At 36.9% G+C, this 17186-nt stretch overlaps 1 protein-coding gene across 1 annotated transcript in view; it reads right to left on the minus strand.

Moving 5' to 3' along the window:
• AP3B1 (adaptor related protein complex 3 subunit beta 1) overlaps window positions 1-17186 on the minus strand; it is a 267505-nt gene that overhangs the window by 166136 nt on the left and 84183 nt on the right. The window contains exons 6-7 of the mRNA XM_075541203.1: window positions 16187-16253; window positions 8780-8962 (exon numbers count right to left, since the gene is read on the minus strand). Of these exons, the coding sequence (XP_075397318.1) occupies window positions 8780-8962; window positions 16187-16253 (250 nt within the window). The remainder of the gene's footprint in view (window positions 1-8779; window positions 8963-16186; window positions 16254-17186) is intronic.

The following is a 17186-nucleotide window of genomic DNA, read 5'->3' on the forward strand; positions in this document are numbered from 1 at the left end:
ACACACCGGCTTCCCACAGAGAAAGCCAGCGTCCGAGCACTGAATGGTCAGTATCCCCAGCCCTCCCCGCCCCAGTACACTGTGCCCCCTAGACTAAAGTTACTCCTGGAAATTACTCCCCTGCCCAAACAAGCAAGCAGCCATAAAATCCCCACAAATGGAAACCGAAAAGAAGAGACAAATCATCGTTGGCTGTGGTAGGTCACAATCAAGTCACTCACACTATCAAAACATGTCAGTAGCAGCATCCGGGCCATTTGCAGTGTGAAAAGAGAATACCTGTACAGCACACTCACTGCGCAGAGAAACACTGGGGAAATCTCGTATAGGACAATAAAGGCACTTCAGGAAAACAAAATGCAGAATCGAGAGTACTTTCTCCAACAGCTAACTGAGAACACGAATTCAACAATACACAAGGTCAAAGATCAGATTACAGAAAAAAGGCACACTAAAACTGAAATCTGAGTGAATTAGTGAAGAACAGAGCAATAGCATTACAAAATTAAAAGAAGATATAAAAATGTAAGGAACGAATTAGACCACTGAGAATCAATTTACTGACCATAAAAACACATGAGAAAATATAATCACAAATTCCTAAAAAGGAGATATAGTAGACATAGTAAAGGAAATCCTAAAGCACAAAACTGGCAAATAGAACATTAAAATTTTGGGCATCAAGAAAAAACATATTTAAAGATAGGAATTCTTTGAATAAGCAATGCACCTAAAGATCATGAAAAATTTTAAAACAACAAACTCACTGCCCTTTAGTCAATTCCAACTTTACAGTGACCCCTGCAGGACAGGGTGGAACTGCCCCTACGGGGCAGTAACTCGGGAGCAGAAAGTCTCATCTCAAGGCCAAGGGTTTCTAATTGCCAATCTTATAGTAACAGCCCAACACGTAACCAACCATTCTGCCACTAGGGCTTCTATTCTTTTAAATCCATTTGTCCACAATTTTTTTAAAACAATTCACACACTTCACAACCCACAAAACTAAACAAAAAAAATTAGTCAAGTCTTGATCCCATGAAAAATTAAAAATTCTACAAGTAATGATTATAGAGTATAAATATTGTTTGTAGTCACAGTAAGACAAGCAATGCATAGATCAAACAATTCTAATCATATCATGAAGATGAAAGTGGAAGCATAGCCAACTCACTACTTTTCAAAGATTCTTAAGGAGACTTTTCAGCATCTAAGCAAAAAACCAGGACATTTTCAAAAGAAAAAAATAATGTGCTGCCTCAAACTTCTTCACTGGAACAGTCAATGTTTATAGAAGTTACCAAAAAAAAGAACAAGAAGAAAAAAAAAAGACTGTGTGGCCCAACAGTATCCAGTTAAGAGGTCAAGTAGAGTAAAGGTAACAATAAAGCATTGTCATACACACCAGATTTAAGAGATTACTGACCCAAGAACATTAAGCATGAGGATGACGTGGAAAGGCTCTAAAACGTGATCTCCTGCCCACTCATTCTTTAAAAGATACTGGAGGATGTGCCCATCAAAACAAGAGAGACCAAGAAAGAAGATACTAGAAGGGGGAGAGCCTAAGTCATAGCAGATTCATAACACACAAGAGAAATTCAGCTCCAAAACAGTATCTATGCCTCAAACTTAGTAAATATAAATAGCCTCATTAGAACATAAGGGCAAAACTTCTATGACAACAGAGCCTCCAGAAGGATGTTGCTGGGGAAGTAGAGGCTGCGGAATACTTGCTATATTTAACAACGGTGCTAGACAGAATGATGGCAACAGACATGCATCTATAGTAACTTGGGGGGGGGGCAATTCATTTTTCTTATGTTGAAAAAAAGTATCAAGTTAGGTAGCATCAACTTTGGTTTTTCAGCTGGTGGCATAATGGGTTACAAGTTAGGCTGCTAACAAGGTTAGCCGTTGAGTCCCCTAGCCACTCTGGGGGTGGGGGATGAGACTTTACAGTTTCAGAAACCCACTGGGGCAGTTCTACTCTGTGCCTCAGGGCCATGAGGAGTCAGAGTAGACTTGGTGGCAGTGAGCTTGATCGACACTCATACCATGGTTATCTTGCTACAGGCGAAATAGTTATTGTACCGCCTGCAGTCATTACATATGCACTCCAGAAAAAAGAATAGGGAAAAGGGGCAAAAGGCTAAAGTCTGTGCCAGATAAATAAATCCTAGAATCCCAGTCAGGGGTTTTCACTAATACCTGACCTTCTGGTTCACTCATATAACCACTTCTGACTCCAAAGGAGTCTGGGGAGGGTGATTAGTATTAATGGACCTTCTCACTACTTTGAACACAATTAGGATTCTGTTAATAAATAAGGAAAGCAATCAGAAATATCTCAACAGCAACATATAAAATACTCTGAGGAGAGAAGTTGACTTGTAAGAATGATATGAAAAACTACATAAATTAAAAAGGAGTCGATTTTTTAATCTAGCAAAAATCAAGTTTCAATTGATTGCATTTAGAGTCACAGTGTAGGCTCAAACCCTATCCACAGGGATGAAATAATGACACAGTAAAGGCGACAGGAAGCGGAAGTGTGAGGGTAAACTGTAATGGAGAATTTGCCCAAGTCCATAATGATTCATGGCCACGCTGTCTACGGTTTCCAAGGTTGGCAATCTGCATGGGTGCAGACAGCCTCATCTTTCTCATACAGACATACAGAGCTGCCGGTAGGTTTCAACAAACAGATTTTCATATATATATATATATATATATATATATATATATATATATATATATATTTAAAAAGTAAATACACATACACAGACGATTTTGAAGGCACCAATTCAAGCATGGATAGGGCAGGAAAATGTTTTTTCATAAATCTTATAGTATTATTTAAATGATTTTTTAAATTTGGATAAATTTTTAAATAACTTTAAAATTATGAACAGCAAAAAGAAAAAGAAATCTTTAGTACAAATGGCATTCAGTGGGGGGGGGGCTTACTTCAATGTCAGCACATGCCCACAATGTCTCATGAAATTGTACACTGGACTCTTCCTCTAGTCCTCTCAACCGCTGCCTATAAGAGAGTCTAGAAAACTTATCTTCCTTTGCATTGCTAAGCAGGGATCGTACAGCAATTGAAAACTACACACAATACTAAACCTCAATAAGTCCCTAGGTAGCAAGTAGGACAAACTTATCTTAACTCAATAAAAGGAATCTCTGTACAAAGGAGATTCCTTAGGACAGGATCCAGATGATAAAGTTCATCAAACACTTCCCTTAAGAACACAGCTTTCCCCCAGATCCTGGATGCTTCCTCCCCCCAACTACCATGATCCAAATTCTACCTTGCAGGACTGGATAGGGCAGAGATTGTACACTGGTACATATGAGGGCTGGAGGCACAGGGAATCCAGGGTGGATGATACCTTCAGGACCAAGGGTGTGAGGGGCGATGCTGGGAGAGTGGAGGGTGAGTGGGTTGGAAAGGGGGAACTGATTACAAGGATCCACATGTGACCTCTTCCCTGGGAGAGGGACAGCAGAGAAGGGGGGGAAGGGAGACTCCGGATAGGGCAAGATATGACAAAATAACGATGTATAAATTACCAAGGGCACATGAGGGAGGGGGGAGAGGAGAGGGAGGGGAAAAAAAAAAAGAGGACCTGATGCAAAGGGCTTAAATGGAGAGCAAATGCTTTGAGAATGATTGGGGCAGGGAATGTATGGATGTGCTTTATACAATTGATGTATGTATATGTATGGATTGTGATAAGAGTTGTATGAGTCCTTAATAAAATGTAAAAAAAAGAAAAGAGGAGAAAAAATGATTAGGGCAAAGAATGTACAGATGTGCCTTATACAATTGATGTATGTATATGTACGAACTGTGATAACAATTGTATGAGCCCCTAATAAATTGTTATAAATAAATAAATAAAAACATTTCCCTTAATCCTGAAAGCAATGAAAAGACACGGAGTACCTTTGTACTTGCAGAAAATCCAGAAGTAAGAAATATCTACATGAATTTTGTGTTTTGACAGGTTCTTATTTTAGAGCTACCTGTGAAAATCCCCCCAAATTATCTTAAAATGACTTAAAACAAATTTCTAAACTTCAAACTTTCTTAAATCAGTATAAAGTTTTATAATTGAAATACAGGTATAAACACAGATGTATTTATATATATCTTCAACTACATCTGTGTATTTCTGTATAGAGCTGTTTCTCATATATGGTAGATAAAAGCTGTTATATACATGTTTGCATGTTATATATTCATAACACGTATGCTTGTATATGTGTAGTATATACTATACATACATATAGAGATAAAATAAGTTAATCACCTCAAATTTCAATATAGCATAAATACTATTACCAGATTCTATTACTTGGGCTCATATACTAAAACATAACACTGAATATTGAGACTTTTAAGTTCCAAACTATGAGAGTAAGATATTTAGGTAATTCTTTCAAAATTACCATCCACTAGTTCCTTTAAAGAGCTAAGTTCATTAAATTAAAAACATTCCTATTAGGCCACAATGTCAGAGTTTTATTACTGTCAATGAAGTCTTATTTTTTAAAATCACCCTTTATAATTTACTTCCTATTGTGTATACGATTTTGAAGTCCATTTCTACAAAAGCAACTTTAGTCTGAAAAGAGTTACATTTATGCTTCAAGAATCTCCCATAATACACTTGAATTACACAAAGAAAATACTTAAGTGATTTTATATCCTTGAAAAACTCAAACTTGACATAGAATTTAAAAGAAAAGAATTCCACCGGGACTGGAGAGAGTCAGGTACATTTCAGAAAATAAAAATGCAAACATGCATTTTAGGCGTCTCTTGAATTTATTAACCTAAAAGGTTTAATTTCCATTTTCCTGCATCAGCTTTATTTATAAAATGTCGTGCCCTATAAATACGCTGTTATTTTCTATAGTCAAGCACCCTCTTAACAAATCTTCTCATTAATATGTAAATTTAAAGTCAATCGGTCTTCTCTCTGACAGCCCCATGAATTCCTAGTGCACTGTATAATCGGCTTTGACTTGGCATCCACTATTTATCATCAAAGATGTCAGTTAGAAAAATTATGGAAAATACACTGCAATTGATATGACTGCAATCTACTTTGTCAACACTTAATTGTTCCTCAAATCACACATTTACATATAAACAACCTAAATACTGATCTATAATGATGCAAATAAACTAAATTAAAAATCTCTTCTGCCCCTGAGGAAGCTTGTTTGTCTATGATGTGTTCATTTGAGAATTTATTGACAAAAGCATGTACATGAGCTCATCTTTCTACTAATAGTCATTCTTCCCCAAACAATGCTGCTACTTTTTCAAGCATAGATGCAAACGATTTCAGGAAACACATCATTTTCCTCATGGAAAAGCAAATGTAATCATGCTAGTTAGCTGAGTGCAGCGTGCGGACCCGCTAGTGGACAGCTTCGAAGCGGCCGGCGACCAGCTCTGCAATCAGCAAGCGCACGAGCTTCCGCGGGAACCACACACAAAATGCTCGCACCTTCTTAACGCCAGAGACATGGACTGCACAGGGGGATATGCTGACCTGCGCACCCATCGTTTTGTTTACATTTTGGGTTCCATCTTTCACAATCAATATTATCCAGGGCAAGTCTTTATGGGTATAGAAAGTCCCACTGCCTTCTCTCAAATTAAACACTACATAAGGACACAAAATAATAAATTGCTAAACATAAAGCCTCATGGTATTATTTTCCACTTTCTTAGTATTTGGGAACCTTCTGATTTTAATAAATGTTATTGTAGCCCGCATTTTCATTTCCAATAACTTTCAAGTCAGGATTTTATGTTGGCAACACTGTTTTCCCACAGGTGAATTCATTCACTTCAATGTAAAAGGCCCTTCATTTATCATAAAACTGTATGAATGAACACAGCGTTTATGCAACTGATTTCTGCCTGGATGTCAGAGGATGCAGTGCTAGAAAGAGGAACCTCCTCATCCAAAGGATTTCAAGACACGAGTGGGGACGATTAACGGACACAGGCGTGGGAACGCAGCTCGGACCCGGCCAGAGCTCGCTTTGCCTCGTCTTCTAATCTAAAGTAATCTTAAAGGTGCTCCGCTACACGGTACGCTAGTTACAACACACGAGATGAAACATGAAGGCAGGGATGGATGCTGGACCCTTCGCCGGTTCTTTTAGGTAGGGTCAAAGTCCGCTCTGGTGGCGGCGTCTGCCAACTTGTAAAGCTAAACTTCTCAAGCGCGGTCTAAAAGGTGGCAAGTGACACGGTCGAGGCTAGGAAGCCTAGAAGACTACCAATGGTTGGACGGCTGTCTCAAAGCTTCTCAGTGAAACAATCATACACACACCCAGAGAAGTTTGAGGTGGGTCAAGTGAAAGAGTGACCGTGGACCGATCCAAATATTGATGACCTAACTTAACCTAGAACTTTATAAAATGTGTTTGCATCAACTAACAGTTGTGATGGTCTCTTAATAATAATCCCGCAATAAGGGGGGCCTTCAAACCCTGCGTGTTGGCACTGACCAGCGCTATTATAACACGCATGCACAGACATAAATCTGTAATCATGGCTATTTGGGGCGAAGTCAAGACTTGGGTAGAAATTTACCAAAGAGTGTTTCTTCCATGGGTTTTGAGGCAACTAATATCACATCAGGCTATAAATGAATAAGAAAACATTTTTCAAAGTAAAATTTATCATCACCAAAAAGACTTAAATCAAATAGCTGACATGATTATTTCTAGGTGTTAAGCAAACCTAGGGCTTATGAAAATGAAGTGCCTGTTGCTGTCTTGAATCTCACCATGTGCTTGTATGGGTTTTATCATTTAAATAAAATAAAACAAAAATATAACAGTATGATTAAAGTTCAATCAACCTTTCAAGATCATTTATTAGAAGGATTCTCTTTTTCCTTTTAAACCAATTTTTTTTCCCTCAAAGGAACGCATATGCAATGCTCTACATGAAAAGCAGGTAAAACTTTCGTCTGAAAGAGTGGCCAGTTCCCAGAAGGGCAACAGCATCCAGGCAGAGATTCACCCTTAAACATTGCCGATTTAGTCTACTGCACCCACTTTGAATAAGCCAAGGTCAGACGACAAGTTAGTGGAAAAGATTTACCCCAATTCCAATACTGCAGAGAAAATAATCAGACTCATCCCGTGTCCCTCCCACTGCTCGAGGAGTTAACAAGTGAAACAGAGGGCAACGGACGTAGTCCCAGTCCTTCACACGGTGTCCCCGCCGAATAAACAGACGACGCTGTAGCTCATTGCTTTAAAACTGAGTTTTATTAAAATAAGACGGAATAAAATCCAATTAATTGACAGAGAAACAGAGGCCTCAATGTCTGTTGCCTACTTTTAGAAGCTTTGGAAAGAAGGGTGTCTATTTTCACGACCATGTTTATCTAAGGATGAAGCAAAGGGCCATTTGAAGACAGCTACTGAAGATGATTTGATGGCGGCAAGAGGAAACTAAGAATTTTTAAGCTGTGATATTGGTTAAGTAAGTTAAAATTACCTCTAAGCTTTACATTGAAGGAAATGTTAAAAATCTGAATAGCATTCTTAACAGGAATTGGCTGCAATCAAACATGTAAGTTCTCGGACACAAAAGTCTTGTCAAAGTTAAAGTCAAAGAAGGACCGTGTTGCTTAATCAAGCGGCGCCGTCAAAACTGTATGGTGACCTCATCCACCTCGGGGCCCTGCGCAACACAGCGCATGCTTTCATGTAACAGTTAACGCGTGGCAGGAAACATGCTTCCATTTTAAATCAGTAACTGACCTACTTAGATAATCTTAAAATCAGAACAAGTCGCCATGTCAAGCATGATTTTAGAACAAGGTGTAAGGGAAAAGACCTGTAATGAGTTTTTAGTATGAATATGACATTGAGATAACATTAAGCCTCAGTGTAACAAACACTGAAAACACCTCAAACTTATTTGAAAGCTTAGCATATCCTCAAAGCACGTATGATGCAAATTTCTCCATTTTACTTATATTTTTCTCATAATTAAATGTTATTTCTAATTTAAAAAAGCACTTCAGAAGTGTGGAGTACTCAGGTAGTATTTGTAAGTTTGCAAACACATCACTTCCATGTAATTGGGGTTTGGTTAACACTTTGGTTTTGTCCTTTTGTTTTTTTAGAAAACTTTTTAAAAACTGTTCATGCTACTTTTAAAAAATACAAAGCATCATTTCAGTATGAATGTATTATCCTTTAAATGTATAAAGGAAAACATGCACACATTTCAAAAAGAGTACACTATAAAAAGGTATTTAAAAGTTTCAGAAACACTTATTTATAAGGACCAGAAATTAGTGAGCAAACATAAATCTGCATGTTACAGAAATGCACTCCCTAATTTTACCAGTGGGTATCTGGAACATACGGAAGCAGAGGAGTTCGTGAAGGGAGCCCTCGTGGGGAGAAGGTCACTAGTAAAGAGAAAGCCCTGGCTGGGTGATGTCAAGCACGGGACCACAGGACCGCTCTTCAACGGGCCTCCAGCCCGGTGCCACACTGAAAGCGGATACATCACACTACTCCTCAGTGCACAAACAACGGATATAATGCTTCCGCTAACTCATTCTGACTTTTCCCAAAGAACCTAGTGAAAATGAGCTTTCTATCCTGGTCTCAACATTTTACTGCTCTTTATTTTTTCAAAAAACACACACTCTGAAAAAGTCATCTATTCTAGTCTATTTTCTACAAGTTAAAGCTGCCCCGCACTTACCTCTTTCCAAGGACTGACAAACTGTGTCCGAGCATAGCGCGTTAGCATGTGGACGATGACAACCTGCCCCCACTCCTCCACATCAACCAGTAAATTACAGAGCTTGCGGTAACTCTTGTGAATGAGATCTATTCTGTCTGGACACACTGCTTCGAAAGCCATCACAACGCTGCCAGCTACCAGCTAGAAAAGAAAGAAATAGTAACTCATTAAAAAACCAAAAAAGCCATTCCTGTACACAAGAGTCTACGCAGGCATTCTACTAGTGTGCTCAGTTTCACGGCAATCAACATTTAAAAGATTCAGTCATTCAAATAATAAGATGACTCTTCATGTTTGAAAAACAAATACATTTTTAAAGCATTACTCCCTCAAAGAATGATCTGTATAGTGATAACATGCCTGGGAGGTAAATTGAGATTATTTTTTTTTTAATCTGGTTCAAGTTCAATAAACTGCACAAAATAGATTAGGTATGTTTTCCATTTTCAAAACTATTTAGAATTCAACAATATTTAAAGAAAAAAATCAAGAAAATAACCAGAATCATGTTTAAAATGAGGCTGGCAATTATCCCAAAATCAATTTACCTTTAAAAGTATCGGAAAAAGTCATGCATTTTTTAAGACAAAAACTTTCAAATCTTACACATTTTAATCCAACTTGTTATTTTTCCAAAGTGTGTTTACAAAGAGAATGCACACTAGGTACAATTTTAATCCATCATTATCACTTAAAGAACAATGTATATAACTTGAAACAATGCATTACCAACAAAAGACAGCTTCCCCAAGACAAATTAATGAACCGTAAGTGCTGTATTTTTTAATTGTCATGCTTTTAAAAAGTGATGAAATTAAGATTTCATTGTATAAACATACAACCTAAATAGAATATATAACCCACTAATACTTCTACAAATGTACCTCGGATATCGATGCAGTTAGTCAACAACATAATACAGTTCTGAAAGAACAAATTAACTTCATATTCTTCCTGAACACCAGGGATCTTCATTTTAGTATCTAAAATTTCCCCAATGACTTAAAATAAGCAATTAAAGAAAATCAAACTTACTGAAATGGTACTTTTAGAAAAATATGAGATACAATGATATTCATACTTTTAGTATTTGTCCCTCTACTTGGCTGACATTTAGTTTATTAATATGCAACCAACAATACAATTGAAAGAAAACAGCTCAGAATATAGACTTGCTATTATGCTAAACAAGTTCCAAGTCCTGTGGGGATTTTATGAATTACCAATCAGTATAAACGTGAAGCCGCATTTATTGACTCCAGCCCTGCCCATGCACTGGTACCTGCTGGTCCCAGCATGTATGCAACTCAATCGAGAAAGCAAAGAAATGATTATTTTGTGAGCTAAATAAAGATGTATTATACATATAATTTTCTATATGCTATTGATATGGAAAGGAAGTTAAGTTCTGTTTTCAATCCTACATTTTTATGTCTTCTGCACAAATCGCTCTTCAAGGTATTATAAATTCTGTGATAATTATCTTCCTGTAGGTTGCAATTAGTATCGCCCAAAATTTTTTTAACCAACTAAGCTTATTATATAAAACTATACAGCAACCCATTTGTGATATAAGTTGGGAAAGGATGTCAAAGTACAAAAATAAATACCACTACTTAGAATACAATAATTCAAGACAAGGAAAAGGTGACTGAAGTAATTAAAACTTAAAACCAATTATTTATGCCTAATTTTAGAAATTCTTTTATGTGTGTTTTGATGTCAGCAAATAGAAGGAACTCATTCTTTAATCAACCACCACCTGAAAATAAATTTCAGCCCAGACTTATAAGTAAACAACAATGCTAAAATACTACCAAGATTTATAGTTATTACAAACATGAGCAGAGAAACAAAGTCAAACAATTCCGCAACTGCAAACACATTTTCAGGACACACCAGAAAATGTGGGACAATGCAGAGCATTTCCGTCACTACACAAAACTGACCACTTTAGAAACTTTATTGTGTGGTTTTTAACAGTTTGACCCTGGCTAAATGCAGGCAGGGGAATTAATAATCTTAGTCTATTAAACGTTCGATATTCTATAAAAGATTCAAAATGAAAATAAAATGATCTACTCAAGTTTTTAAAACCAAAAATATTGGTTTCAGGAAAAACAGACAGTTAATTCCCATCTCCCTGTGTCAATAGTCGCTTTTTGTGTACAGGGGAAAAATAAATCACTCAAACAGAACTAGCAATGAGCTCATCAAATTCAAATGCAGTTTTCCATTTATGTATTTTTTATATTAAAGCAATAAACATGGCTCATTTATCTTCCCTTGGTTGCCACGTTTTCCTGTGCTGTTGCTATGAACTTCAGCCATTAGCTGTGCTCCAAGGTAAACTACATGAACCATCAACAAAAGTGACACCCTATCTATGGAGTTCATATTTTCTCCAGATTATCTATGCCAGTTGACAAGCTGGTAATGAAAAAAATCACACTAAGCAAATGGTTCCTCTAATAACAATAAATTTTCTATAAAATTATGAAGGGTACAAAACGTTTCCTTGCATCTATTTTGTCATGAATTCTAATTAACGTTGCAAAAACCTGAGAGTGCTGGGTCATCACAAGGAGTGGAGGGAGGCTTGATTGATAATATGGTATAAGTTGGCCAATGCTGCCAGGATTTTCTTCTCTTAAATTAATGGCCATCCAGCCTGCCCTAATCATACAGCCCAAATGATATTCCCCGTCTTATTTCAATTTTCTAAAGGCATGGAAAATGGGAAAGATCGGTCATTTATCTTCTAATAGCTGGATAATAGATCTATCACAATAAAACATCTGCACAAACTCAGGAGTGGTTTTTTGTTTAGTTTTTTTTGGTAGTTTTGTTTTTTTCTGCCCACAACAGTGACGCTTTCACCAACATTAAAGAAATAACTTATAAAGGGGTGTCTTACCCCAAAGTCTGGCTATGAACTACTAAGCTATTCATTAAACATCATTTTGTATCTAAAATTAAGGAGAGGAACTTTACTTCATATATGGAGAAACAACAGTTTTTCAGTAGCTTTCAAAAAGATATGTTTAGCTTTAACCTGAAAGACAAGAAAGCAAGTACTATCCAATTTTATGAAGCATTCTACTTCAGAAAGAAAATGTATACCTCTATGCTTAAATTGCTCAACAAATATTAGTTTCTATGCCTCACCAAACAAAACAGTGAAACTGTTCTCAATTTTTAAAATATTTCACACTTGAACATTAGGAAAGCTTTTCAGTATAATACAAAATTATTGAGGCACAGCGAATCCAGGGTGGATGATACCTTCAGGACCAGGAGTGTGAGTGGCGATACTGAGAGGGTAGAGGGAGAGGGGGTTGGAAAGAGGGAACCGATGACAAGGATCTACATGTGACCTCCTCCCTGGGGGTTGGACAACAGAAAAGGGGGTGAAGGGAGACGTTGGACAGGGCAAGATATGACAAAATAATAATTTATAAATTATCAAGGGTTCATGAGAGAGGGGGAAAAAAAGAGGACCTGGTGCAAAGGGCTGAAGTGGAGAGCAAATGCTTTGAAAATGATGAGGGCAAAGAATGTACAGATGTGCCTTACACAATTGATGTATGTATGGATTGTGATAAGAGTTGTATGAGTCCCTAATAAAATGTTTTTTAAAAATTATTGAGGATACATTAGAGAAATTGATATAGAATATGACACAAAATATAACATGTCATTAAAAATGAAAGAAAAACCATGCCAGTAAGTGGTTTGAAAATGTTGAAATTTAGCTATTTCTTTTCGTTTCACTGGCTACAGCAGTATGGAGCTCATCAGATGTTTTAAATTAGACAAGACAATAAAGTCAGACACGACTTCAATAATGGCGAAGACTGTTACAGGAACTTTGATGACAATATTCCTCAGCCCAAAGTGACAAGCTCTGCGATAAATATTGGCTTTTTTTGGTCAAAAGGAAAAAAATCCCATTATATGTTAATGCATTTATATTTCTACTTTTCCTTAAAATGAGAATTGTAAAATGAATTTTTTAGGCACATCTCTATCAGATGTTAAATGAATCAAGTTTTTAAAGAGACTGACTGCTTTTATACGAACTTCATGGTCCCAAGAAGTTGTTACTGACAGCAGATAAACTCCTTTTCAAAAGAGGGAAATGAATTAAACCTGGTTCATTAGGGACTTGTCTTTAATAAAAATAATCTGTGAGCCTGGGTTGATTGTAGTTATCTAGATTGACATTACAGATTTAGGGAGATAAGAAGTGAAGTTCATCTTCTTTCAACAGTCTAAGAAACAAGAGCTTTAAAAGACACATAAAGATGTTACAATACACAATCTGTTCACCATCGTGGAGCAGATGAAAACCATGTCAAAGGAACCAAAAGCATGGCAGCCTCCATTTCCAAAAGGCCACTGCAATCGAGGTGATTCCAGCCAAGTCTGTTTCGCAGGTCAAAACAGGCACAGTGCATGTACAAAACCATTCAAATTCCCAGGCTACGGTGTACCTTCCTATGCATGAATATACTTGGACACTCTTAACATGAAAATACACACTACTGAAGTAGTTGTAGAAAATCTTACTACCAATAGTAATTGCACTAATTGAAAATATTACTACAACTACTAATAGTACTATTTTGATGTACATTGCAAAGTAGCACCCATGTGTTATTATGAACCTTGTATTTACCTCCAAATTGAATATATAAAGCTTTACAAGGTTTGTATTTTACCTACAGGTTGTATATAAATTGGGTGTCTTTAATCTGGTAACTGCCTACATTAATCAAGTGTGCTGATCAATTACAGCAGAAGAGAATCAAGAATTTCAATGAAGTAACCTTGGAATGGGAAAATGTCAAGAACAAAATGGGTTAAAAAATGAGTAAAGAAGAGAAGAGCTCTTTAGAAAATGCTAGCTAACAGGAAGACATAAGATGTCCATTTAGAATTCTGTAATATCAAACATTAACAATAATTACAATAAAATAATTCTAGGAAACATACACATTACAATTGTATGTTCCCCAAATAATCCAATTAAAAAATATGTTTTGATATACTGACAGATAAGTTACGTATACATCCATCATTGCTATCGGTTTCCCCTTTTTCCCTCCCCACCCCATCCTTCTACCCTCATATCGCTATTCCCATGACTGTTTCTGAGGGGTTTATCTGTCGTGGCTTCCATGTATTCAGAGTTCTTATCTATACCAATGTACATATTCCAGTTTAGCAGGATTTGTGAGGTAAAACGGGGGCCATGATAGTGGTGGGGAGGAGGCATTAAAGAACAAAAGAAATGTTGTGTTTCTTCGGTGCTATACTGCACCCTGGTTGACTCATCCCTTCCATGTGACCCTTCTGTGAGGGAATGCCCAACTGTCTCAACTCTGACCACTCTCCTTCACATCGATATACCGTATATACTCGAATATAAGCCGACCCGAGTATAAGCCGAGGTACCTAATTATTACCTGGGAAACCAGAAAAACTGATTGACTCGAGTGTAAGCCTAGGGTGGAAAATGCAGAAGCTATTGGTGAGTTTCAATAATCAAAACAAATGAAAATAAAATTACTAAAAATGGAGACATCAGTGGGGTAATGTATTTAAATATTTATTTTAAATAAATAACATAAATAAAAGGACAAGTCATTTAACATTAGTAAACCAGCACAGTAAGTGGAAAATAGGTTCAACAAAAATAATAAGGTATCAACAATGATACCTTAAGAGTACTATTCCCTGAGCTCAATCAGCAACCAAACTAAAATGGAAAGAGTTAAAATCCTTCAAAACTGGATTCCTCATCATCATCCGTATCCCAATGCAGAGCTTCAGCTGGTGTGAGATCATCATAGACGCTGTCCTCACTGAGATAGCCGTCATCACCATCACCGCTGTCATTTTCATACAAAGCGCAGTCTTCACTGCCATCCACAGCATTACTAATACTACATTTCTGGAAGGCACGTCGCACCATGTCTTCTGGAATGTCTTCCCATGCATCTCAAACCCACTTAGCTATTAACTCTGTCAAGCTTCATGAGATTTCCTCCTTTTGTTAGTCGGGCTTGATCAGATGACATCTATTCATACCACATTCTTCGCACACAGTCTTTAAAAGGCTTATTCAGGGATACATATCATAGGACGGCTCTGATTGGTTAGATGTGAGTAAGCAAACATTCAAAGCCCTGCAGTGTCAGTGGGCCTTTGAATGAACAGTGGAGAAACGGCAATCACCTGGGAGATAACAGGCGCTCCCCCCATTACCTTGGGGGGGGGGGGGGCGGGGGCACCCCAGCGAGATGTTACACCTCGCTGGGGTACTACTGACCCGTGTATAAGCTGAACCCCAGTGTTTCAGCACATTTTTTGTGCTGAAAAACTCAGCTTATACACGGCTATATACGGTAATTGTTTGTTTTGGCTCTTCTGATAACTGATCTTGCTGACACCTTGTGATCACACAGGCTGGTGTGCTTCTTCCATGTGGGCTTTGTTGCTTCCCTGCTAGAATGGCTGCTTGTCAAACTAAGCCTTGAAAACAGTGGTTCTCAACCTGTGGGTTGAGACCTTTGGGGGCTGAACAACCCTTTCACAGGGGTGGCCCGATTAATAACAGTAGCAAAACTACAGGTATGTAAGTAGCATCAAAAATAATTTTAGGTTCGGGGGGGGGTGTCACCAAAACATGAGGAACTGTATTAAAGGGTTGTGGCATGAGGATGGTTGAGATCCACTGCTTTAAAACCCCAGGTGCTATATCTTTTAATAGCCGGGCACCATCAGCTTTCTTCACCACATTTGCTTATGCACCCATTGTCTTCAGCAATCCTGTTGGAAAGGTGAGTGTCATGGAGTGCCAGGTTATTAGAACAAAGCCTTCTTGCGTTGAGGGAATACATAAGTAAAGGCCCAAAGTCCGTATGCTACCTTAATAATTTAACATATAAATATATGTATATAGATCAATACCCTAATTCCTTATGTATTAATATACTTACCAGATGATGCTTCTTTTTAAAAACTTAATAACCATTGCTCAAAATAAAATTTCTATCACTAAAAGAAGTCAGTAATTTAGTTACAGTGTAAGTGAAGGGTAATTTTTTCCAACTTGCAATTCTTCAGGTTCTGATGAAAAAACAAAATTAAACAAAATAACAACAACAACAAAACCAAGCTCCAAATGTAGTCTTTCTCTGGAAATTTTTATTCTTCATAGATTTTAAAAATAGGTATGACCTCCATTAATATTTATTCCATTTTGAAATAAGAGTAATTATATGAAATATCAAATGGTAAAATGCTAATTATAGAAAGCAGAGTTTTACTGTAATAGCATAAAAAGATATTACTTACTGTGCTTTTATCCTTAAGAAGTTTTTCAATTACTTCAATTAGCATTTCTTTCTGCTCTGGATCAAGGCTAAAATCCAAAATAAAAAAGAACTTATATTAACCATTTTCCCCTTTAAAATCTAAGTTTAAATTATACTCATCATGTTATTGATGCTGGGTGTTTTAAAGGGAAATGGATAGTGATATGTCAAATTAGAAATAACAAAAAATATTATTTGGAAGTGAGATGAGTTCTCTCAGATGCCTTATTTTTTCCTTCCAAATTTTCACATTAACTAAACCAAAATATTAAAGCCATCAAAAAAGTGCTTTAGAAAGTATTTTAAAAGTTCACATAGAAATCACTGTATATACTCGTGTATAAGCTGAGTTTTTCAGCACATTTTTAATGCAGTTTTTGTGGTAAAATTAGGTGCCTCGGCTGCTATTCAGGTTGGCTTATACTCTGAGTATATACAGTAATGGCAATTAAATAAACCAAAAATTATTTTACTTTGGGAGGACGAGATAAATACTAAGATAGCAATCAGTTTTGAGTATGGATGCCAGATTGCCAAAAACAAATATAAATACTTTTAAAATAATAATCTTTTACCAAATTATTTCTAGGAGACATACAGTATAGACCAGACATTCTCAAACTATGGCCTGCGGACCACATGCGGCCTGCCAAGAACCTTTATCCGGCCCGCCGGGTGTTTTTGCCCCATTTGTTTTTTACTTCAAAATAAGATATTTGCAGTGTCCAACAGGTCTGAGGGACAGTGAACTGGCCCCGTTTAAAAAGTGTGAGGACCCCTGGTATAGACCCTGCTATTTAAACCTAGGAAAAATTGGAGCAGACTCACCCAAGTATAGAACAGTGAACTGTTTCTTAATAGCAACTATAAAAATTGAAATACTAATACCAACCAACTAATCTTCTTCCTAGCATAGAATCGGATCCTTGTTCATGTTGCTGAGCAGTGAGATAATGGGGTTACAAGAGCAAATAAAAAGT

Source organism: Tenrec ecaudatus, chromosome 2 (assembly GCF_050624435.1).
Source record: "Tenrec ecaudatus isolate mTenEca1 chromosome 2, mTenEca1.hap1, whole genome shotgun sequence".
NCBI lineage: Eukaryota > Metazoa > Chordata > Mammalia > Afrosoricida > Tenrecidae > Tenrec > Tenrec ecaudatus.